The 27385-nt window shown below is 33.2% G+C and overlaps 1 protein-coding gene across 1 annotated transcript in view; it reads left to right on the forward strand.

Annotated features, from left to right (window-relative positions):
- The first annotated feature begins 2399 nt into the window (after window positions 1-2399).
- LOC135123728 (uncharacterized) overlaps window positions 2400-27385 on the forward strand; it is a 498763-nt gene continuing 473777 nt past the window's right edge. The window contains exon 1 of the mRNA XM_064048592.1: window positions 2400-2627. Within this exon, the coding sequence (XP_063904662.1) occupies window positions 2567-2627 (61 nt within the window). The 5' untranslated portion in view covers window positions 2400-2566. The remainder of the gene's footprint in view (window positions 2628-27385) is intronic.

Consider the following 27385-nt stretch of genomic DNA (forward strand, 5'->3'; position numbering starts at 1 on the left):
TTAACTGAGTTAGTTACATGATTCAAAAGAAATTCATTATAGACACTTCTAGAAATATTTTATATCGTCTAAAATGAATTTAGTTTTTTAAACAGAACCAGTACTTTTAAAAAATCACAGTTAAGTTAACCCTGTTAGTTTTCGCATTGTACTCGAATTTCGCGAAATTTAAGAAAACTAAAAAATTGTAGTTATCTGTGACTAGTGCACGAAATTCTGTTTTAGCAAACATGAAATTTTAAACCGGACACACCAGTTAGTAAATTATTCATGCGTTCCAAAAATGTCTGGTGAACAAGTTACATAGATAGATATATATTTTTGTTAAATCGCACTTAAACAATCAAATAATTTTTTAGAATAGATCTGCATTAATTACCTACCTTCATTCTGTTATCCTTTTAAAACACAAATCATTACTATTTAACAGACTGCTTCAACATTTTCCGGATATTTGATGGAAATATTGACTACATCCACAGACTCATGTACAGGGTGCCGAATCCAGGTTTGGACATAGGGAATTAACATGGGCAATTGGTTTTTATTTTATGATATCTTCCCAGATCATATTAAAATAGCGGTTGTCAAAAAATGTTCGTAACATTCCTGTTGTGGTCCTAGTCGAATGCGCTGTAACCCCGTCCTGTTGATAATAACCTACTTCCATTTCGTCGTTGTGAAATTGTGGTACCTATAAAATCTGCTAAAATTTATTGAAAATGAAACCAAGTTTTTTCTGTCAAAAAGGTTTTCTGCAACAGCAATTCATCAAATGTGTCCAAAAGCCACTTACAATAGTCAACCCTAGCTGGAAAAAAGGCTTCACGTAATTCTTGCAAACAAGTAGGTGGATAAGAGGATAAGGAAACTGTGCTAATTGTCGTGTGGATGTTAGAATGAATCACCGGTAAAATTTTTCCAATATTTTCTCTTAACTTTCGATCTGTCACTTCCCTACTTTTTTTTGTCGAGACAAAGATTCCTCGTAACTTTGTCAAATGTCGTTGTAATACGTGGCAAAAACAGGCGTAGTCGACCATACAGTTGGGCAATTCTTCCCGGAATTCAACCCATAAATCCAATAAAAGTTATTAAAGAAGAAATAATTTTTACATTAGTTTTCCCAGACCCATAAATCCCAACTTAAAAAGTCCTGTAATGTAAAAATTATTTCTCCAGGAAGCAACAACAAGCAAGAAAACAAAAAAGTAAGGTTAAGGGACGTTCCATTTGACTTTTGTCAAAGTCACAATGAGATTTTAGTTTTTGTTTTTTTGTATGTCTCTTTCAAATATTAATTTGAATTACAAAATTATCGGCAATTAAAATCAATTTTGCAATAAACTTTTCTATGGCGTAGCTTTAGATGCAGTGTTAAACGTACGGATTTCAGAGAACACATACGGATTCAATTCCAAGGATGATTGTACTACAAATTATGATGCTCGCCCCATAATTATTCTAATTACTTTAAGCCCATGCCTTATCTACGACGAGGCTGTTGAACACGTGTGTTTTTATGTAACACTCACTGGGATCAGCAATGAACACATGAGCCACGTCTTTCGCGATGTGCTTGTAATCTGTCGGTTTTATCTAAAGCGCAGGATTCTTTCAGGACCTGATACGAGGATTATAAACCCTCCTGCTCTATATTTAGGGTCCCTTCCACAAAACGTTCACTAATTTTAAAAGAGATAATTTAATAATAATTGTAATTTTAAATTCTCTTTTAATTTTTATTTTAAGGTTTGTGACGACTGACAAGTTTTGGCGACCCGTCTTATCTCTAGATAACCCCCACGCGAGGCCCTGACTAGGCTAATAGACCCATCTTATCATTCTTTATAAACTTATTATTTACGTAGTTAGAAAAAGTAAGAACGACGTACCTATAAAACAAAAATTTGTTCGCAAAAAATGAAGCTTTATTTTACATTTATTAGGTCTTTTTTTGAAAAAAAAATTACTAAGCTTGTAAAGGGTTTTTCAAGAAAAGAAGTTTTTGCTTCGATTAAAATTTCCTTCCCCACTCATCAACATTTTTCAACGTAGTTGCCGACTCCAGGAGAAAGAATTTTGAAAATTCACCAACAACTACGCGACACCTCGTATTATTTATTTCCTGACAGCATAATCACCTTTCGCATTAAGAATATTGAATTTTCGAAAGCACTCCAATTTTCACAACCGAATTAAAAACCGCACCATCTCGTTGCACTCATACTCTCCATTAAGACGATTGCTTTAGCAATGGTCTCGTGCTAAAAGCCGGTAGAACGGCTTTATTTAAGCCCATCGCACCTCTTCCGAGCTTATTTTCGTCCTTTTCATTTTATTTTTTTATTACCCTAGTCCTAAGTGGGCGCAACGTGCCCACCTGTAACGGAAGAACATCGAGGAAACGCAGTCGCGCGCCGCCTCCAGCCGAGAACCGCACGCTTTTGGCAGTTGGTCTCGTGCACCGCCGCCGGAACGCCGTCACCGAGTCGCCTCCAGACACGCGCTAGCGATTTGTTGTTTGCAGTTGTCGTGATGGTGTGCCGTGAATTCTGAGCAAATTATGCAGATTTCGGTGGGCGCCCTGTGCAGGATCGGACTGTTGCTGGCATTTGGACTGACAGGTGAGTGGAGGTTTCGGTTTTAGATGGGGTTAAGTGAATTTTGGCCGCTTCCGGGCAGGCGGAAATGTTGCGATTTTCTGGGGTTGGACTTTTTAAGTTGGGATTTATGGGTCTGGGAACTTTGCCACGCCGTCTACTACTTCTGTAGGCGGTATTCCTGCTAATAGAGAAATACTTAAATAATTTATGGGGCAGGATTCTCGGTGCATTAAGGAAATTATAAGTTGACCGGGAAATTTATTTTAGCACTAAAATATGCGCATCCAATTTTCGACACACTTTTGTCGTGTGCTAGGTGATTTAGTCAAAAGGAATTGATTTCTTGAGAGTTGTAATAGTAATTATTATTGATCGATTAAATTTATACTGATGCAATACCGATAATGTTTACATTCGTAAGTACATTGAATTACGTGGGGTTTATGATACTATTTTCCGCTGAAAAAAGAACAGAGTTTCCAGCGAAAAAAGAACAGAGTTTCCATAGTTTGCAAAATCCTTTTTGTCGCTTTTGGCAACAACCTTTGTTCATATACAGGTATTAAAAGCTGCAGGTAAATAGTGATGCAATAGCTGTTTTGGACATTATGCTTTTAACATGTCGCATAAACATAAAGGTACGAAATTTTAGATATTATTTGAAAATGCACATTTTCAAAAATTTACTTTTATATAACGCATATCAATAGTTTTACCAGATCTCTTTTAATATTCTAATGACGTGAAGGGCAAGCGTTTGTAAATTAACAAAGTCGAATAATGATATTTTTTTATGCGTGCTACAATTTAGGGAGAGATTTGAAATTTACTTATGCCGTTAAATTTACGATGTTAAAATATTTTTGATAAGTGACAACTCTTTTCATATTATGACTTATTTTAATACACAATAAATAATTCGTCACCTTAGAACTGGTTTGCCGCATATCCAAATCGCGTCCGAGGGATTTTCGCCTCTACTGGTTGGTGCAGATTTGCCGCATGTCGCACTTGGGCGAAGCGAAACATAGTTTAGATTCAGTGCTGATTTGCCGCATGTCCAAGCAGAAATCGATACAGTACCGTTGTCCGTTTTTACGTACTTCCTTGCTGTTTTGCTTTTCAGCGTTAGGTTTGGGGTTGGGAAAGAAATCGTATTCAACTTCACGCGCAGAACAATAAGAATAATGTGAAATAAATAAAAAAGAGACTTAACAATTTTGATGAATCTGAAATTAAAAAAAAGCAACTGTAATTTGTGCAACTCTTTTTCTGTTGTTATAGATGTTACAAATATTTTCAAATTATTAGTTTCGAAATTTTACAAATTTAAATTTCAAATAGATTTGTTGTTCGATAAACAAATAATTTAATTTTTTACTAAACAGTAACATTTTATTAACGATATTTCTACATCAATAATCACAATTAATAGATACATTTTTAATTTTTTAAATTAAAATGTTGTAAAAGTAATATGAAAATTAAAATTTCGAAGCAAAATCTGTTTAGGTGGATTTTGCTTCGAAATTTATTACTGGAACGTTTACAAAAATCAGCTTTTGACATAAAATGCTTGCAAATTTGAAACAGAATTGGAATGTTTCTTGACAATCATGCCTAATACATTTTTGACTTGTATCTTTTAAAAAGAATTATTTCCGAATTTATAGCTATTTACAATTTACGACTTACTTCAAGAACAAATTCCGTATTAGAATTTTACCTATAATAACTAAATAGATGTATGTTGTTAACTTATATAAGGTACCTTACATCGAAACGAGTAATTTGTTTTTTAATATGACATTGCCTTTCTTTATCATTCTATTTGTCTAACAATTATTGTTGTGCAATTATACGCGTGTAAATAAAAATAACTTTACAATAACTTATTTATGGGTAAATTTTTTTACCAATTAATTTAACTGGATGGTTATATGTAATGGTAATAATAGCCGCATAAAATTCACTCACTGTTTAGGTATACCAGATATCAAAAGCTATTAAATCCAAATGTTATTGTTTATTTTTTTTATGTCTCGACCGCAAGCTAAGGAAGTATTGTAATCAGGTTCATCGGGCGACTGGCTACTTTTATGGCTTCTCAACGTTTCATGACACCTATAATACGAAAACATAGGTCTCGCGTTTCCAGTTGATAAAACGCTGACCAACATTTGTAATCATCCTCCCCATCATATAACGTCATCTCCAACTTTTACAGCAATAAATGTTATATAAATTTTAAAAAATAACATACTTTTTCATTTGTTGTTTATTGAAATTGTACCCTAAGCATCCAGATTGAATTGAATTACCATAACCCTAATTTCTTGAGATTTTGGAAATAGGACATACTACATACATAAAGAAAGTTAAAAGAATTTGAAGTAATGTAATGATACTCTTTTTACATCAACATACTATTATTTATCAATTAATTGGGCATCGTCCAAAATACTGTTCATAAATTATAAGTGCAGGAAGTTTATGCAAAAACATGCAAATACATTTTTTGCGTATAATAATATGTATTGCTTTATTATTAAGTATCTACTCATTTATAAGAATTATTAAAATTAGTAAAAAAAAGTATTCAAGTCTCTGTCTAGTTTAATACCTTACCTTATTAAAATAATAAGTTTAATCAATTATGTAGTTAGCAAACAATGACGTTTAATTTATACTTAGTAGGGTTCACGGCATGTTTAATTCGGAGTTATAATTTGAGAATATAATTTACCCGTTTATTTATTTTTGTAGTTTAGTAGTACTTCAGCAAATTTAGAAAACTGTATGTTATTTAAAAATACGTGACAAATCAGGAGGCCAGGCAATCTAGAGATCTGACTGCTGGTTTGCGCGGGAAATACTGCATACTTTTTAGATAAAAGGAGTCTATGATAAGCGCACGTAGGAGATGAGAGACAGAGAGCTAATATTTAGAGCTAATGTATTGGAAAGAAATAGGACAAGTTTACGTGCGCACACCACAGCCTCCCTTTCTTCTCTAAACAGTTTGGGATCATACCATAGTATCATAAATAATAATTGACAAAGAGTTCGCAAAGGAATCCAACGGAAATATTTATACAATTGTTTACAACTACCAGTACAAATAATTCTTTCATTTTCAACTGAAAAGCGTATAACTATATTAAGTACTAGATATTATGGAGTTAGGGGTAATCAAATAGATTTGGGTTGCAGTTAACATAATTGTCACTGATACATAAGACATGGAAACGAATGATTTATTTCCAAATCCAAATATACTGCATTTGCAGTTTTAAACAGTATCACTGCTAATTTTCTCTGGTTGCCCGACAATAGCTACTTGTAGTCAATATCCACGTAATCTAATAAAATACTGGAATCTAATTGTTTGAGACAACAACCTATTTTTATCCGAGTGTTCTTTATCAGTTTGAATATTTTATATAAAAAAATTACATATTAAGCTGCAATTTTAGTAGGACTGCAGCGAGTCAACGAGCCGCCTTTACTCCGCCAATGCAAAGAAAATATCATTTTATTATCCTTTGTAAAAATAGTTCCTTTCTGTAAAACACATTTAAATTTGGTACTCCGTATTTCGTTCACAATTCACCATTTAACAATGGAAATTAACAATGCAATATTTGGATTCTACAGTTTTTAGGAAAAATGAATGACTGCAATGAGTTTTATCAAATGTAGATTTTATATAAAAATAAAGAAAAATAAGTCTCTTTATTTTAAAAATATTTAGAAAAAATCGAATCAAAACATCAATAACTTAACATTCATTGTTCGTTATACTTAGTTAACTACTTCACCACGAGATTTCTAATATCGTTTCAATTTTTCATTTATTTCACATTATGAGTCCTTGCCGTATTTCTTGTTCTGCGCGTGAAGTTGATTAAGAAATCTTAATCTTAATTATCTCTGAAAAATGTATCTATTATTATCTGTAATTATTGATGTGGAAATATCATTTCCACAAATACGAATATAGGTATGCAGCATTATGAATTTTGTTGACTAAAATTTTAGAGAAAATAAGTTCAATCATTTCCGAGAAATCATTAAATAAAAATGTTACTGTTAAGTAAAAAATTAAATTATTTGTTTAACGAGCAACAAATCTATTTGAAATTTAAATTTGTAAAATTTCGAATCTAATAATTTGAAACTCAATCTTTCTTAAAAAAAAATCGAAAATATTTGTAACATCTATAACAACAGAAAAAGAGTTGCACAAATTACAGTTGTTTTTTTTAAATTTCAGATTCATCAAAATTGTGAAGTCTCTTTTTTATTTATTTCACATTATTCTTATTGTTCTGCGCGTGAAGTTGAATACGATTTCTTTCCCAACCCCAAACCTAACGCTGAAAAGCAAAACAGCAAGGAAGTACGTAAAAACGGATAACGGTACTGTATCGATTTCTGCTTGGACATGCGGCAAATCAGCACTGAATCTAAACTATGTTTCGCTTCGCCCAAGTGCGACATGCGGCAAATCTGCACCAAGCAGTAGAGGCGAAAATCCCTCGGACGCGATTTGGATATGCGGCAAACCAGTTCTAAGGTGACGAATTATATACCATTTTTTAAGCTTAAATATTTTTTTTTACCTTTAATGCTTTGCTTAGTGCTAATTTTATTTAGTGACGTGGGGTTTTAGTCCAATTTATTAGGATAGCCATATATACGTATATATTTAAAAAAATATTGATGACTCATATCCAAATTTCTGTATTTGTTTGTAAAATGCAACGCTTATTAAAAACATCTAGTCAGCGCTGGATTTGTTTGTTATGGACTGTTATTCAGAATAATAAATATATCAGTAAATAAAAATTCATATAAAAGATTTGAAACATTATATTTTATCCGTTGCAGTGTAAAAACTGTTGCTACTAAATAAAGTTGTTAATGACTCGAGATTGCTGTCATAAAAATTCAAATTTTGACATTTTCGCATTCATTAATTTTTGCGACATTTAATTTTAACTTCAAACTCTAGGGAAAAACAGTAATTTAAATGAACGAAGTCCTATTAAATATTTTAAAATTAGTTGTTGGTTTTGGGTGATAATCATTTTACTTCCGAAATGTTGGGATACTTTTTAGGTATGATGCCAATATGGCATCATATTGTGCCTAGGACACTATTGTATTTTGGGCAATTTTTTTTTTATTTAACAGAGAAATTACAGAGTAGAGGAAAAAAAATCCCATGGGTACTCTATACAAATTAAACTAAACTTTAAAGTTAACTATTGAAGGTAACAGAGTTGATTCCTTTTTTGAAGATGCTTGTAGTGGGTGCGGCGACTAGGGTAGGTTGTAAAGAATTTGATACTAGTAGTTCCAGAGATAAATGGGGGACAATACCAAACTGACTGTATACAGTTTTTCACGAATCAGGAGGCAAATAAATGTGCGTGATTCTGAATCTTTTACTCAATGTGTAAAAAATTATCTCTAAAATCCGATAAATGGTTGATGTTGATAGGTTCAGCGTTCCAGATTTTTATGGGAACATTAAAGATACCAAGTTGCAGATTTTGCATAATATGGCTTCTTGTTTGAACTTTATGGCAGCATAATTCTGCCTATAACAGTGACAGACGCTGCTTGAGTTTAATTTTTACCAGGTTAAGTGACTCGGTGCTAATGCGTAACCCAAATCCAATTGTAACCGGGGATAAATATCACTCCATGTTAAATAGTGGTACATAAAAACGTTTAGTTGTAAATTTTACAATCAATTTTTCTTTATTCTAGAGTGACTTGTTAGGTGTAGATGACTTTTATATAAAATATTAAATAATATCTTTGTTAAATAAGCGCTGCATATTAAATGCATTAAATTTAGGTTTCCGAAGTGGTAGATACTGTAAGGAAATTAAAGGATGTATTAAGTTTTAAAAAACAAATTTCCTATGGAATATTGTGGAGTACGATGTATTTTTTCTTAATCGTTTAAGTTCCCTAAATGTTTAAAATAATACGTTGATTTGTCTTCTTAGTTATATATTAACTATGTACTTGGCTTAGTTTTCTGCAACTAAAAAAATTTCATTAATAATGTCTGTATTGACGAACTTGTTGGCTTCAAAGCTGTTAAAAACTTAAATGAGTTTATGGGGTAGATCAAGTTTCAAGTTATAACCGACTGTGAACTATATTTAGTAAATCGTTAATTTTTTGCTTCAGTTTAATTATAACGAATTTCTGCTTCCTCAGTTATTAAAAATTGCAGTTTTTTTATTTTTAACACAGATGACGCTGTTGACGTCAGTAAAAATATACCGATATCATTGGTTTGTAATGTATGTAATTTTGTAATTTCCTACTGTTAGATCTAACATACATCATCCAGTCTAGGTGGTGATTAATTTTTATCAGCTGCAAATGCAAAATTTCCTGCTTCTAATGTAACTAGGAAGTTTAATTTAATTTTCCATAAACAGGTTACTGCACTTTATGGTACCAATTGAAACTTTTGCCTGTATGAATAATATTAATGATGCCTGTCGGCAATTCTCTGATAAAGTTGGTGCAATATTAGAGCAAAATGTGCTTAAATTTGGTTTTAGAAAAACGTCTTTTCTACTTAATTTTCAAGTAAATACTCATGTGATATTTATCGTCCCCAGTTTTTCGAATCTTTTTGAGAATATATGATGGACATTTTTTCCGTAAAACTATTTAGCGAAATAGAAATAATAGAAATTTTTGAAAATACTCACATCCTCATTAATTCTACAGGGTCACCATAAAATACTGTAGTCAACTCACCTATGAAAAACAACTGAATTTTTTCTCATGCTACGAACGTCAAAACAAATCTGTCAAATGTGTCAAAAATTGAAATAACACGCCCACATGGCCACCTTAACATCAAGATTTTTCAAAATTTCTATAATACAAAAGATGAAAAAAACAATAAAATTTCAGGAGGATAGTGTTGAGAGTTCTGTAGATGATTACGAGACCTCTTGAAATAACAAAATGTTTAATAAAGATTTTTAACATTCCTAATAGTAAAGTAACAATCATTACTAAACAGTAAGTTGAAGTAAGTTTTAAATTAAGAGAATGCAACTACCACAGAAAGAAAAATGAAAGTTACTGAAGATAAAAAACTTTATTGCAGTAACTACATACACTTTTTACATCCAATTTTGTTTATTGATCACATTCATTTACTTAGCACAAATGTAATAAAATGTAAAATACACATGTATGTATTTCATAAAAGAGGTTGAAACTCCATTTCCCCGGAAACACAAAGCCACTCTTCTTTTTTATTTTCAAAAATGTCTTGCAACATTCTTCATTAAGATTTTAATTAGAAAAACATGTATTAATTAATTCTTCCAATGTGTGGACTCTATTCTTATAAACACTCTCGTTCATCCATCCAAATATTGAAAAATCAAGTGGAGTTAAGTCAGGGGATGGGGGGGGGGACACTCTGGATTGGCTCTTAAACTTATTATGTGGTCGCCAAAAAATTCTTCCAAATATCTTACATTTTCTCTTGTCGTATGAGCTGTAGTACCATCTTGCTGAAAATAACCGGACTCTAATTCTTCGGGCAATAACTGATTCACACACACGCTCCCTGCACCCCGTCGCATTAATTGTCCCTTGAAAAAATATCAGTCGTGTCATCTGGAAACAGCTAACCACACACCAACCTTCACTGCGTGTAATGGTGTTTCTTCAAAAACGTGGGAATTTTCTGTACTCCAAATTCTGAAGTTCTGTGAGTTGACGTAGCCTGACAGATGAAACCAGGCTTCATCAGAAAAGAACGACAAATCGAGAATCCTGTTATCGTGCATATTAGCTTCAAATCAACGACAATACTTGACGCGGCGAGGAAAATCTGTTGGTTGCAGCTCCTGAACCAACGAAATCTTCTATAGATGTACATAGGCAACTTCTCTTTTACGATTTTCTGGCACGTGCTGTATGGTACTCTCGACTGTAAAGAGAGTTTTGACAACGATTTCTTCCGACTTTGTTCCATTCTCGTCCTTAAATTCTCAACAACGTCTTCACTAACTTGAGGTCTCTCCGTCGGTTTTCCCTTAGAGACGCAACTAGTGTCGTTAAATCTGGCCAGAATTCGCCGTATGTGCGTCTTCAAAGATTCTTCCTCGATGACAACAGGATATTTTACCAGATACTCGTCTTTACACTCATCCACAGAATACACCCAGTCCCCATCCTCATTAACACCCCATTACGGTAATACGACATGATGATGAACGTGTTTTGCTTCAAAGAACAACCCATCCTAACCTAAAAAAGTTATTTGTAACACTGACCATAGTCATTCCGCTGTGTTCATTACCTGAGATTATTCCACAATGATCTGAAGTTTTGATAAAAACTGTTTTTTGAGACACTTAAAGTTCGAATAAAGGGGAGACAGGAAATGAAAACAAGACAAGTCAATTAATTTACAAAATGTGGGAAAACGCACCAGTAATCAGTATTGACATCCGATAGAATCTGAAGAAGCGTTGGCGCCGAAACAGTGCAGCCACTAATGTGAATAAAAATTCCTATATTAGTGTAATCGTGTCCATAAAACTGTGAAAGGCGACACACAATGTCTACAAAGTCATGGCCTTCCTTGACTACGATATTTTATGATGACTCTGTATAATGAAAGCTCCATTACACTTGAGAATAAAGTAGAAAATTGTCGGCTTCTACACAATATTAGAATTTACGTAAATCGTAACACAATTGATTACAATGTTTGCCGTTTTGATCGTACAGGGAAAATAACAGATATTATTGACTCGTCTTGTTTAAAAGGTCTCGGTCACTGTCGCAACCTCGACCTCAAACGGTGACTCCTCCATAATATCTTAAACTTAAACTATAGGTATATATTACATAAACACCTATTACATCGGAATTTCAGCACAGTTTTATTGATAGCATAGCGACAGTTTCCTATTTGATTCCTTTTACTTGGTAAGTTGTGGAGGAATTTGTCAGTGCAGACCAAATTAATACTAGTCATAGAATTTCTTAGTAAAGAGTTTGTCGATATATGTTTGTCACTAATATAATAAATTAATTATTATTATTGGGTAAATGGAGTTTTTCGGATAATGTAGTTGTCTTCTTTTCGTCTTATTTATGTCGCCGGAAATTGAAATTGCCCCCAAAAATGTATGCTTAGAATTATTGTTAGGATCATTCAATTAGCTTCATTTTTGCTGCTTGTGGATGATCTGAAATTTTTACGTGCAATCAGTTTGTACAAAAATTCAAAAAGCGATAGTACTGATAATACATTTGGACGCAATAGCTAAAATGTGAAGTGGTGCGTGTTACAAGGGATGTTAAAGTTATTTTGTGGGGGTCATTTCCAGGGATGATTACTGTAAAGAAACTGGTGTAGTTTCCCATCAAGTTCAAATATCAGACTAAGAAGAAAACTTTGAGAATCTACTTCTAAAGGTTTGTATTTTTTCTTTTTTCTGTAGAAATTTGTTTGGATGTTTTTAGATTGTCTTTCCGGTTAACGGCAAAATTTTAAAATTTTGAAAAAATTCGTTGTTTGAACAATAAAAATCAGCTCTCAGACTGTAATTCATGAATAATTCTCGCCTACTTTTGACAGTGTGTCTTTTTTAATTGAAAGAAAGAAGTTTGTAGTAGTAAAAAAGTCTTTGCGAATAAAAATGCTTTAATTATTTTTGGCAAAAATTTCTACAAGAAGGACAACCTTATTTCAAACTGGATTTAATTATTCTCGTAGCACAGACAAATAAATCTCATTGAAAACTTTTCAGATTACAAAAATTTCTGCTATCCGTTTTTTAAATGAACGTGTAATTTGTTGATACATCGCCTTTTAATTTGGGTTCTGTCTTAGAGACGAGGCGCAATAATTTTGGTTCAGTATTTCATGGTAAAAAATCAAGTTTGACGTAAGTATGGAGCCGTAGGGACCACAGACTTAGTTTTTATTGCTATTACTATTTTTCTGATTATACAACTCATTACAATATCACCAAAAAACAGTGAAGAATTCTGTTTAGTTACCTCGTTTGGGATAAACGTTTATTTCAAGCTTAACTTCCTGATAAAATCCCTTCTGTGTTTCACCTGCTCCGTAACAAACTGTGTACTTACGGTGCTGTTTCATTACTTTCGTGTTTCACCTGACTGATTAGTTACAAAATAGTTACTTGTGTAGCTACATCTTTAATATTAAGGGAAATAACTAATAAGTAATTAGCTTGAAGTAATTATTATTGTAAAACTTATGCCCAAAGGACTGCTTGAAGCCCGTGTTCTCTGTTAAGGATTATTCTATTAAATGCCGTTGACACAAAATTTTATTTGCGGAAGTTGTATGGCCAACTGGTGTTTATCAGAAACGTTATAATTAAATGTGTGATGGCGTAATTGCCCAGAAAATAGTTATTTCGCCTGCATTAATTTTGGAGTTTGTTATGTGGCAGTCACCTCTTCGTAATTAGGATACAGGATTGGGTATGTAACTTTATCGTATTCATTTCCAGCCCAGTGGTAATTGAGTTTTAGGCTCGCTGCGCCAGTCCTCGTTAGCAAACATTTTTATTACAGCGTTATGTATGAGAAAGAATGTGTCCTGTAAAGTAATATTATTGTGCGAAAAAATTTCATACAAAATTGTTTTCCTTACATTCTAATTTTGTAAATAATATAGCTATTCTTATATAACTATTGTAATTTTTAATTTCGTAATGTCTGCATCACCATAATAACCTCTCTGGAAGTTAAACTAATATTAACTTTCATTTCGAAGATTATGTGTTAATTAACCTCAGTAAATACTAACATTTCAACCACGACCGTGTTGAAAATATATTAGGTCTACTGATACTATTTGTTTTAGAGCAAATTATGCTATAGGGAAAAGCCAGCATTGTTGCGGCATAAATGTGATGTATTGAATGCGTAGTTCCTAAACAATCTTAGTTGGTTGAAAACTTTTATATCAAATTAAGTCCTTTGCTGCTTTCTTTCATGACCACGTTGTTTAACACTTTCATTTCATGCTGAAATGATTGATTTTTACTTCCGGAGCGGAAGCTAAGGAAGTAATGTAATCAATTCCATCTGACGATTGGCGATTTTTAAGTTTTTTCGAAGTTTCATGACCCCTATAGTACGAAAAAACCAGGTCTTCTGTTTCCGTCTGTCTGTCTGCCTATATGTCTGGATTTTTATTAGATAGATAATTTTCGAAACTATCGGACCGATTGTTGTCAAATTATATATGCATTTTATGAATTTTGTGTAGCAGGTAAAACGCTAGCCAAAATTCGGCCAGTAGTTCCCATCAACAAGACAATGACATGATCTCCAAAATTTACATTAATAAATGTTGTGCAAAACCGATTGCTACGAAATTTTGCAAACTTTTACGGTTTTTACGTCATCTTAAAATGTTACCGAATATGCCTAATACATTTTTTTGTTAAATAAATTTGTTGCCGCCTTTTGGTAACATCTTTGATCCTGTAAATTATTATTCTACTTTTTATATAGGTATTAAATTGTTTGATTTTCATTATACCAACATATTTTCAAAGCTTTCAGCTGACGTAGTTGTATCGTAAATAAACCGTTTTTTTTTTCAAAAGTGGGTGAGTTGTTTCATTTCTGCGACGTATTGTATTCTTTCGTGCATCAGTGTGTTGGTTAATTATTTTAATTTTTTTTTACTAAAATTTTCTATTTTGGAAAGACAGTCTTGGTGCTATAGCAAACGACCAGTTACAAAAATCCGTTATCAAAATTAAGTTTATTAAACGAATTTATCAACGCTAGTGAATAGAAAATGTCAGCATCGATTTACTGCTATCAAACTAAAGGAATAAAAGGCATTTAAAAGCCAGATTTTATTTCATTGCCGTTAAATTTTAACCAAAATTCGTTATGATTGATTGATTGATTCATTTTTAAAAATCTAAAAGCATATGCCATCGGCTGAGACTTGAAAATTGGTAACACCAGTTGATAAGAGATGATGGAATCTAAAAACATAATATAATAGTTTAAACAAGGATGTCGCTCTGCACTTTTTAGTATCAAATGCCATAATTTTATTTTATAATATATTATTAAAGGTGTTACGTAATACTGAAGTCTATATGTTTATTTTGTATAATGTGAAATGTATTTATGGAGTTGCTGTTAGAAAGTATACGAAAGAACAAATAACATTATTTTATAATTACTCTTTTACATATAAAAATTAGTTTGTAATATAACCGTAACAAAATAGTTGTATTTGAAAAAAGTAAATAAATAAAAACCATTAAATGAGATTGTTCTTAATTGTACATCGGACAATGCTATGCTTGTATTGATGTAGCAGTATTAGTAGTATAAGAGCTAGCAACCGATTTACTTCATCTTTTTCAGTGCTCATGTCATGAAAATGGGTGGATGAAGTCTTGTATACTTACCGAGTCTATTCTTACAACTGATACCGGCCGGAAAAAACAAGTTTACAATTTATATGATCTAACAGATCTAGCATTTGAAGATGAGTATTAGTTGTGAAGAAAAAACACTGCTAGAACATTTCCACCCCTCAAAATGGTTAATTGAAAAAAGTTGTATAATATTTCTTTGATATTTGTGTTATTTCAACAGTGTTGAAATTTAAATAAAGTTAAAAGTAAATTGGTCTGATGAATACGTCCAACGCCAGAAAAAATTCCATCACCAACACTCGCTAGACGCGCAAAAAATCTTTGTAAATTTATAGTTGTTTATTCCGTCCAGCATGAGTTGTCAGAATCAGCATTACTTATTCTGCAGATTGTACATCCACTAATTTTTATGAGTATTGAAACACACAAAGTAAATCGGTCATTAGATCTTAGACTATATGCTTTGGTAAGAAGAAGTTTGTGACAAGCCTCAATAACACATTGTAATATTGAATTAACAGTTTTGAAAAAACATACACATTACATCACAGTTTGCCCATTTTTTGCAAATGATAAGTGCTTTTAGTTTAGTCAGAAAAGGTTAGCATTTTGTTTAGAAATGATTATAGCAAAAAAAAAAAACTGAAAAACATGCTTTTGACGATAAATATTACATGGGTTTTGTCACTTTGTGGCCAAATTCAGAGAATAGAGAGGACGTCCATTGCTCGATAATACAAAATTATTGTATTTTCATCCAAACTACACACCTTTGCAAAGTTTCAAATCGATAGGATAACTAGAACTAGATTAAAATCACCTTTCTAGATTTGTTTACATATGTAGTTTGTGAGTTACAAGTGAAGCTAATATAAGGTTTCTATGAGTGATTATAGGTTCGGGGTAGGTCATGGAAGCGTGCCGCCCATCACTTTATGCGGATTTTACTAAATGCCCAAGAGCTCATACAGATATCACACGCATCTGTATAACTAGTTGCCTAAATTCGTCATATCTTATTAAAAAAATAAAACCAATTTATTACAATAAAAATGAACAAATTTATTGTGATTAAACATCACAGTAAATGTTGAAAGTGTTCATCATTTTGTTCAAGCACATGTTAACTCTCTTCTTAATTTCAAAAATGTTCTGTAATATCTTTTCGTCAATGCTTTGGAACCATTGTTCAATTTCATGTTGTAACAGGAACTCCTGACTGCTGAGACAATCTTGTCAAAGATATTTGCGGATTTCGCTCGAATCGTCTTAAATCATCAACAACTTCCTCAGATAGTGAAGATACTTGACAGCCAACTATTTTGCATTTAAGCTGAGTTACAGGATGCATAGATTAAATTTGCCTAGTACACTATAGTGACCATGGAATAAAGTCAGGTGATTTCCAGAGTTATTGAATAAACTGTATGTATCCAGATTTTTCCTAATATTAATTAACGCAACGCAAAAGGTATGTAAAATTTTCATATATAGTAGGTAACTTCTAAAACATTTCGTAGACATAATAGTGTGCAAAAAATAAAGTTTAACTTAAAATTTAACCAATTTTCGTGCACTCCTTTTATGTTTAAAGCTTTATAAATACGGGACCCGCAGCGGGAAGCAAATGTCCATGTGTGAGTTTAAAAATTGTTATGTGAGTTAAAATGGGGCAGGTTAATATGACCGATTTCTTCGCCACAAAGAGTCCTCTTTCTTATCTACCGCATATGTGAATACTCGTTTAAGGAAAAAGCACCTTCAACGGTCCCCTTAACTTAAATTAATAGTAAAACGCAAACTAGAAAACTTGTAAGTCCTGCTTTTAGTGAGGAACAAGCAGTAATGTATAATGTGTTTCTCTAGTCACTACACGTTTGAATTTCCGCGTATTTACTACAAGCAGGATGGCAATTTTCTACTTAAAACACTGTCATATGATAATGACAAATCCAGTGTGTTAACATATTCTAGTTGCGAGGAGGTATTAAGTCGCTGTAGGGACTGTCCTGATACCAGGGTTGTCAACACCAAGGCATATACTGATATAAAAGATTTTAAGTCGTCATAAAAATGTGAATAACAATTTGATGACTATTATTAGTGAAAGATTGGGCTTTAGTTGTTTGTTCCTTACTGACAATATTCTTTTAAATTTTTAGTTCAATATTAAAATTCAAAGCGTAATAGTAACTGCCCTACGTGGTGTAGATTTAGCGACCTGAATGTTTTTGCCCCCATTTTACAACCCACTGATTTATTTCATTGGGCTTTAACTGCAGCACCTTCATTATACTCCTGCCTTTTGTAAAAGCTGAAAATTTTATCTTTCATGACTGTGATAATAAAAAAACACCCTAAGAAGGTCACGATACACAAAATAAACGTATGTTTTAAACGCATATCTCTCATTATTATGAATTTAAATCTGTGTAAGAAACACAACAATAAAATTAACTGATTCGTCTGAATTTATTGCTGCAAAAAATGTTACAATATACCCACTTACAAAAATAATATATTTTAAAAGTACGTTTTATACTAAATAATGAAATAGCGGCGAACATCACAGGCAGGGGAATGTCAAAGCGGCTTCCTCATTATAGGTCAGCACTATTTAGATGTAGGAAGAGTGTGTATCTTTCAGGAGACGTTTTAATATTTATGTGTATGTTACTACCTATATTTACAACGACGATTGCTTCTCAAAATTCAGTATAAAGCTGTGCATGTTAAACCTGAAGTAAAAACTTTATTTCAGCTAGAGACGACGCAAATATATACTATGAATTTCATTCAGTGACTGAACTTTTTGAGAGAATTAGGATAATTCTTATTTGTGTAGTTTTAGCTGAAGAATTTCACTTTGTTGTTTCATACGTTCCATATATATGTATAAAATTTAAGGGTTTCTAACTCATGGTTGAAGTACGTTATTAAAATAACTTACTTATTCAGCCCACTCACTCGTTGAATTTCTCAGGTGGCCTCGAACAAAATTTGTGTAACATCTAAATATGTTTCTAATATAAATACACCTGTTCAGTGTATCAAACAATAACCTCAGGGTGATAACATATGTAGTTTAACAGTTCTTGTGTTTTACGTTGCATTTTGTCCACACTTTTGTCATTTCGCACATGTTAATGTAAATGCAATAGGTGTCCTAATAAAGAATTTTGCCATGTAAGAACAATCGATGCAAACGTCATTTCATTGACGATTATTAATAATTCGGTTATTTAAGTAAGTCATACTAATTTCGATCTATTTATGTTGTTTTTCAATAACGCAATTTGCAACAGAATCAACTTTGGAAAAGATCTAGCATGTTGGTGACTAAACCACACTGATACGGATAAGTGATAAATGTTAAAACGCGACAAATGCAAAAGCAAAAGTGGCGGATACTTTTTAATAAGATTTTTAATAAAATAAATGTGAGTTACAAGGAAAATTAAATTAAAGGATATTAAAAAAAAACACTCGACCGCAAAATTAACCGGACTCATATTTTTCCTTATCAAAGTTTTAAAATGTTCTGCAAAGTAATTTACAGTGTTTGTACATATGTAAACATATATAACAAGAGCTATAGTGAAGTTTTTAGGTGGTATCATATCACAAGACCCTTGTTTTTAGCAATTTTTTAGGCATCCTTATTTAATCTGTTTCATTGGGCTCCTTTATTAGTTGTTGTTGACGTTTGTTTCGTGGTTCGAAAGTTTGCGGCGAAAAATAAAGTTGAGAAACGTGATTTATTAAAGAGAAAAAAAAGATTCCCTAAAAACCTGCTCAAGCTTTTGCTCTTCACAACTTTGGGCGCAGCATCCGTTATATCGCTAATGGACTACTCCAGATTACCTGGACAAGGCAGACCACGATCAAAACACCCTGTAGATGTTCATGGTAGGGCTATTTCCTCAGATGCTGTATTTAAGAAGGTTGAGGGAACACAATTTAAACATAAACATAAACATGGTTTTATTAGACAAGTACAGTGTACAACATCTAAAAGGGCAACGATTCGCAAAGCGTTTTTCAACGTTCATTATTAACTATATAATTAAAATAAATTGCTTAACATGAGTATGTCCTGGTACTTCAATTTATTGTTGACAAAGAGGTTTATTGTTGATAAAGAGGTTTTCCTAATGTACATCGGGATATTTCTCCAGTGATTTTCGTATAATCTGACTCTTAACACAATCAAACCTAGTGCTACATCTAAACAAAATATCGTATTCATTCAAAATTTTCAGTTTCACACATATATATGCAAAGCAACACTTAAATTTTTCATGCTTGTGGTACGGTATTTCATATGGTTCTTTATTTCTTAGAGTTAAATGTGTTGTATATTGACGTTTGACAAAGTATGTTACTAAATACAGAGGTTCACACATTTTGTAAACATTATACACTAATTTAGTAATTGCTAACATTATCCTCTCACTATATTTAATCATACCAAGCTTGTAATACAATGGTGTAACATGTTCACGTAAAGGCAAATTATAACTGTACCGTAAGCATGTATTTTGAAATACTTGGATTTTATTTTTGTACTCTACAGTTAAATGAGCATAATAAACTGAAGAACAATAATCAAAGTTTGTAAGCATTAGGGTATTGCACAGTTTCCATTTAGTACTACTATCCAAATACTGTTTAAATTGATATAAATATCCAAACTTAGCATAACATTTAGCCAGAACACTATTAACGTGGTTGTGAAATTTTAATTCGCAATCAATGTACACACCTAAACTTTTAATTGAATCGTTGAACTCTAGAATATGGTCGTCAATCTTGATCAATTTCTTGATTTTGGGTAGAACAGCATTTCGATTTGTTGTTGACCCAATTATACTACCTCCACACTTCTGTAAGTTCAGCAGCAATTCATTTGCTCTGTTCCATTCGCTAATCGCCATCAGTTGTTTATTAATCATGGCAGCTCCTAAGAGAGTAGAATGCAAATTAAATAATGTATAAATCTGGGTATCATTAGCATAAAAATGAAACTTTAGACCTGGTAAACGCCACCAGATGGTATCTGCAATAAATAAAACGAATAATGCAGGACCTAACACACTTCCTTGGGGTACTCCTTCTGTTATGTCTCGTTTTCCAGAAACTGAATTACCAATTTTCACCACTTGCTTCCTGTTCTTTAAATAGTTTTGAAACCATAGAATAGCTAGATCTGAACATCCATAATATTTCAGTTTAGCTAAAAGCAAATTATGATTAATTCTATCAAATGCCTTGCTGTAATCTAATGTGATAAGGGCTGTAATTTCACCTGTGTCCATAGCTTGGACACAATCGGTAATAATTTTTAAAAGTGCTGTATTTGTGCTATGATGAGGTCGAAAACCAGATTGTATGGATGGAATTATAGAATAATTTTTTATATAATCAGTAAGTCGACGCTTGACTATGGTTTTTATAACTTTAGACAAAATTGGGAGGATACTAATAGGACGAAGATCTACTAGTGAAGATGCATTTGGTTTTTTAGGAAGAGGAATAACCGTAGATAATTTCCACTGATCAGGGAACGTACCTGTTATAAAAGAATGGTTAATAATGTGTACTAAAGCTGTTTTACAGTAGGGTAGTACAATTTTGAGCATTTTTAAATTTATGTTATCTACACCAGCTGCATTAGATCGAATAAGTATTACTTATAATATTTTCTACCTCATTTTCAGTATTTGTTTCCAGATTAAAATTTGTTGTAACACCTGGACGTCTATTCCTTTGAAAAAATGAAATAACATCGTTGTCTATGATCTGATTATTAGTTTGCTCAACAAGATATCGATTAAATTGCTCCGGTGTTATGCTATCATCTATCGTCTTTGGTTTCTTTTTATGTACGTTGAACTTATTTAGTACTTGCTATAATTCTTGTGGGCGTTTATTTGTGGTCTTTATACGATGTTTCATGTAAGCTATTTTTTCTCTCTTGATTGCTTCGTTAATAATGTTGCATAATTCTTTATAATAAGATCTGTGGTTTTCTAATCCAGAAGCTTTATATTTTTGGTAAGCTTTTCTTTTGAGTTTTATCATGTCCTTTATGGCTTCTGTTATGTAGGGACGATATTTACGAATTTTGGGTTTAACAAGCTTTAGAGGAGCATGAACATCGAAGAGAATTGTAATGGCATCATTAAGGAATTTTATTTTATCTTGTATATTGTCTAGGATATCTACGTTCATCCAGTTTACACTATTTGCATCAAACTGAAATTCATTCGCCATGAACATATTGTAGTCTCTCACATAAAAAGTAGTTGGTGGTCGCTTGTAGACCTCAACATTTAGCTTACAGTGTACCAGTCTGTGGTCCGAGATGTTTTCCATATCTTGTACTGCTGATTCAAGTATTTCAACATCTTTTTTTTGACATCCCATCCACCGACTACTGCTCCTCTTTTGACTACAGCACATCACAGAGAGCGCTTGGCATTTGCGCACATTCACCTTAATTGGGGAATGAATGAATGGCGACACGTTTTTTTTTATGGATGAGTCCCGTTTCACCAGATATTCCTCTGATAATCGTCCACGCGTGTGAAGACGCCTTGGTGAGAGATATAGCCAGTATTGCTTCTCTCCCAGAGTACAATTTAGCGGAGGAGGCGTGCTCGTATGGGGAGGCATTTCTTTAGAAGCTCTTACAGCCCTTGTAATGTTCCGGGGAGGTAGTATAAACGCTGACATACATAAGGGAATGTTTTGCAGAACATGTGATGCCTTTTGCCTCATTTGTTAGGGAAAATTACGTCCTAATGTATGATAATGCTCACCCACACATTGCTCAAATCACTCGTCGGTACCTTCAGGATGTTGGTATTCAGGTTTTGAGGTGGCCATTCAAAAGTCCAGATTTAAATCCAATAGAGCATGTGTGGGACCTAGGAAGAAGAATTAGACACAACTACAGCGAGTTGCACATCGTAGTTCAGCTAGAGCAGGTGCTATTGCATGAGTGGGACGAGATAGAGCAAGATGAGGTTGCTACGATGGTACTAAGCATGCCACAAAGAATGAGAGCTGTAATACAAACTCGAGGAGGAAACACGCAGTAATTTCGCAGCTTTGTCAGATTCATTGGAAATTTCTTTTAATTTAAAAAAAATCTTTTTTATGTTGTTAGGAAAGTCAAATTTTATTTTTTATATTACGTGATTTGCAAAATAGTATACAGTTTATATTTTGATTACATTTTTTATCGAATTAAATACCTGCCGTTATATTTTTTCAAAAAACCTAGTGTCTGGTTAATTTTGCGGTCGAGTGTATTTGTGTATTTTTGTCGGTAATATTGTAGGTCTTGTGGCGTTCGCTCAGTAAAGAGGGGAGAGCCGGGAGTAGAATCCGTGGGGTGGTCCAGGTGGAGAGCTTTGCAATAATACGTGCCAGCTTACCTTTAGTTGTTTAATCTCAATTCGGAGAATGGAAAAGGGCGCCACGAGCTTTACCTGGGACTTCTCAGGGGTCTCAGAGTCTAAAGCTCGAAAGAGAGAGAGAGAGAGAGAGAGCAGCCTAACCTGGGGAATACCTAACGACTGACTCGGCGACTTGGTTGAAATAATATGGTAGTCGGCTAGTCAATTAGAATGAGTCTATAACTAATACGTTACAACAGTGAGGGACTAAATTTAATGTTAAATCAAATAGTGTAAAAGTTAGACTAGTTCACTATAACGGTTCCCAAGGGACGTATCTCCTCGAGACTGACGTTTTAAGGTTAACGAGCGTATAGCGAGGAGAGAGCTCTCTACTAATATACTTATTGCTAGGACGAAGACAGTAGGAGATACACTCGGGAGGCTTACGAAAGGTTCCCTGCGGCGACTACCCACGGGGCCTCCAACCGAGACCGCGGCGGGGGCGTCCAATGGTCAAGAAAGAGACTTCAACTTCGAGCATCCAGGAGTGTAGAGTCGATAAGAGTGAGAAGTTAAGGTAAAGATAGGAATACAGATAAGGACAAAGAGGGCTTGGATGCTAATTGGCCTCATGAGGTTTTACTATTAAATAAGAATTCTTCGTAACCCAACCGTTTGTTCTACAGAGTTTCCAACTCGAGATGACGCCTAGTTGACTGGATTTTCTCAATATTTATATATCTTTCAATACGTGACAAACGACATCGGTTCGGTGGACAAAACAAGAGAGACCGAAATTGACAGTTGGAAGTGAATACACCGACGACATCATAAGTGTCTCAGGTTAATGATCTGAACTTCGAGATTGCAACCCGAAATATTAAGCGTAAAGAAGCTTGCAGGAAAATGAAATCGTCACAGCCGACATATTGTTACGAACTACGCCCTATTACGCCGCCCCGGTACGACGCCTATGGCCGTCGAGAGCTTTCTGGTCGTACGTCGGTGATGACTCATTCAACGCATAGTACGCGGCGTTCGCATAAAGACAAGTCTGAAGCCGGCTACCGGAAGTCTCGATTGCGGGGTCTAGAGAAAACCTAGAAGCGGCGTTCGGGATCCATCTAGAAAAATGCAGATATTTAAATAGAATTACGAAGGGTCAGCAAGTCGCACCACGGAATTATTCTGTACATAATCGCTGTAATAGAGTTAGTCGTCTAAATACGAGTTATTAATAAATAAATTGTTGAGTTTACCTACGCCAATTTAATTCGCCTGCACAACGCAACAATAGTATAAAAACAGATATTTCCCTGACGTTTATAAAAATGTTCTACAATTTGATTACTCGTTCGATTGCTGATTTTTACTGATCGAAATTCGCCAACATGCTGCAGAACACAACTAAAGAAAAAGTTGAAATGGTGCAAATTTTTGTGCAGCATTTCCACATTGTCCTATTCCCGGCAAGAGCACAATGTAAAAATGTTATGCCAGATTTACAGGTTCTCTGGAATGCTTATATAAAAAATGCAATTTCATCATTCTGTTTCTTTTCTAAAAACTGCAATAAATGTGTTTAATGATTTAAATCAGAATTATGTTGTCAAAAATGACAAGTCAAAATGATACGTCAAAACTTTCTACGATGTATGTAAACTTTTTAACTAAAATCCTTTTACTTTTTAAATAACAATTCACTGCAAAAAGTAGTAGTGGAAATTCAAGTAGGACCCTAAAGGTATGCACTGTATGTTTATGCATTGACGGTATTTCTGCTCTAGTTAGCCATGACGTGTATATCAGCCGTTTCTGTTCTGAAATCTCATGGCCAACTAGAGCAAATTTTAAAAAATCACACTGTATTACATCACACAGGTAAGACAGATACGTTCCACGTTTTAGGATGCAACTAAAATTTATAAAAATTGATTTACAATCTTCAGAGATTAATTTTCTTATACACTTTCATTAGACTTGCGATAAACGGACAGATGGAAATGGGACATATGTTTCTTTCAAAGGCCAAGGAGACTTGAAGTTAGATATTTGACATAATATCCATATTAAAATACTACCTTTACGCAGAAGGAAAAACTATTCCACAAAATATTATTTCCTTTAATAAATTATAATGACGATCTAGAAAACTTCTTTCGTTTTTAACTTTCGACCAAATGCGATTAAAAGTTAAATGTACTATATCATTTATGTATGGACACGTTGTATAACTTCACTAAAAAACACCTGCAACGTAACAATGAGCATAAACAAGGCAACTACTTTGATTTAACTATTAATGAGCAACAGCGTTTGACTTTTAAACAATACATTATTTAACTGACAGTTAATTATGTTATTTGATTCCCTGCCTGACTGGGTAATGTAAAATTATTTGTGTCCATAATAGAAAGAGAATGATAAATTCATGTTTTAGTTACTATATTTTGTGGTACAGTTTTATTGATTTGTAATAATTTTCAGTTTTAAATTTATTTGAAGGTTAGTTTATACTACAAAGCAAATAATTTACAAATACAAATATTTTAAACTTTATTTAAATTTGTAAACAGAATAGACGTTTTAATCTTTCTCAAACTAACCATATCAATATGCAGCAACCTTAGTTCTGGGAGTCTTATCGTCGTAACGCATGACGACAAAATCCCGGAGTGAGTATGTTTTCCTGTAAACTTGCCAAGCCTGCTCCTAATATAAAATTCTGTAGCAATTCCACAACATTATACATGTGTTATCTGTGAAAACTCTATAAACTTGACAATGATAATTTGGCTAACCATTTGACAAGAGGACTAGTGTATGTAATCTTTTATACATATAAATTTGTTTGTCCTGACGGACATAAAATTTGGATAGTAGGTTGTTTTTGTAATGTAGGCACCCCCCAAAAAATGAGTTTGGGAAATTCCACCCCTGAAGGTGTAAAATAGGGGATGAAAATTTGTATGGAAGTCCTGTGAGTTTTTGAGTTAGACGGATTCGCCTCGGGGGAGGGGGGAGAGGGAGCAATATTAACCCTATCAAGGGGTGAAAAATTATGTGGCTTAATCGCGAAATCCACGCAAGCGGAGCTGCAGGCAACACTTATTAATTCTAGTAAGTGTAGGGAAAATTATTGATTTTTTTTTCGAAATTTTGTCTCCAAGAGGTTACATGATGTTCCTTTCGATGATGTATGGTTGGATGTGAGTAAATGTTTCCTTCCCATTCTATATGGTTTTACGAGACTTATAAGCTCTTTGTAGATGATTATTTCGAAAAACATTGAAACCTAAGTCTACAGGAAGCTATTGTTACAAAATACACCCTTACGCCGCCCCAGTACGACGCCTTTGGCCGTCTTTATATATTGATATTTCAGTTTTTCAAATGGAATAATGCGTCTTATTCCGTTTTTGTTGTCTTTCCTTTTTGTTCAATATTTTGTATCTCTAAAGCTAATAGCTACTGAGATTTTCTACATTTTTAAGGCATATATCGACATATTGAAAGAAAGAGAACAAAATATAGAGTAAGGTGCAGTAAAAATACAAGGTCTTTTTCGAAAAACTGAAATATCGATATTTGCAAACCGTAAAGTTTATGTTTTATGAAAATTTCGGATATTAAAATTTTATTTGTTGCATATAAAACTGGAATAACGTGGCAACGTCACATCGGAATTTCAAAAATAATCTGCGCTTTTAAAGCTTAGGAAGATGCTAATAAGAATATCTGAAAACCGTTTTATATTACAAACATTGAATTGTGTGCTCTCGTGGGAAAATAAAACTGTAAAGTCGAAAATGCTACTCAAAGAGCCGTATAGCTTTGGTGTATATCGAAGACCTCGCGCTTAGTGAATCATCTTCATGATCCAGTAGTTCAGAGTTTAATAAAAATCGACACACAGACGAGACGGAAACGGGATACCATTTTTTCGTACTCTTTCGCTTACGCTCGGTATGTAAAAATCAAATAACTGAGCATTTCAAAAAACATAAATCTTTTTACATCTAATCAGTATATGTTTTGAAACAGTAAAAACATTGTCACGCAAGACTCACATACGTTACTTTCATAATTGGGGGCATGAAATGTGATAACTGATAAAATATTAGGGGTTATAATGTGTGATTTACGCAGAATTGTTTGTATGTATCTATCACAAATAATTTAAAAAAAAATTAAAACCTTACAATTTTCTAACTTTATGGAAAGGAAACCTTTTAACTCAGGAGCTTTACAAAGTTCTGTATTTGTTTCGATTCTAAGTATTTTAACTACATAATGTTTCTCAGTTCAAGTAACTACATGACAATGATTGCGATTTTTTGGATCCTCTTTTAAAATATTTGAAGATAATTTAGGTTTCAAGTCCCAACTAGTCTGACGCGCCAAATTTTTAAAATTAGAAACAAACGCTTAAAATAATTCAACTATAAACATATGGAAGCAGAAACTTTTGTTTCTTGTACTTGATTTCTAGGTCAACCGATTCGAAGAGCATCTTTTGCTGGGTATCTATCCAATGACAAAAAGTTATTTTTCAGAATCTCTTACAAATTCTTCAATGGCGACAGCATGTGCTAGACGATCTGTCAAAATTCGAATAAATTTACACTTACTCGCGTAAAGAATTAATTTGGTGACTTCCTGACAAAAAGAATCCTGCTAATCACTAGCTGTGTTTCACATCAGTTTTCGAAAAAATAATAATTAGCAGAGCAGATTTGACGCAGCATTTTCTGGATTGTAATACAAAACTGTCCTTTTCGTCGCAATAATGATGGTAAAATCTATATAAGTGTGTTTTCCCTGTAGAGACCTCCAAGTGCTTTTAGAGGATTTTATGACAAATTTTCTTTTCGATATGTGACCATTTTTTGTTAATTCTTTG

Source organism: Zophobas morio, unplaced genomic scaffold (assembly GCF_036711695.1).
Source record: "Zophobas morio isolate AGI-343-1 ecotype UQ-CSIRO unplaced genomic scaffold, CSIRO_AGI_Zmor_V1 ptg000006l, whole genome shotgun sequence".
Lineage (NCBI taxonomy): Eukaryota > Metazoa > Arthropoda > Insecta > Coleoptera > Tenebrionidae > Zophobas > Zophobas morio.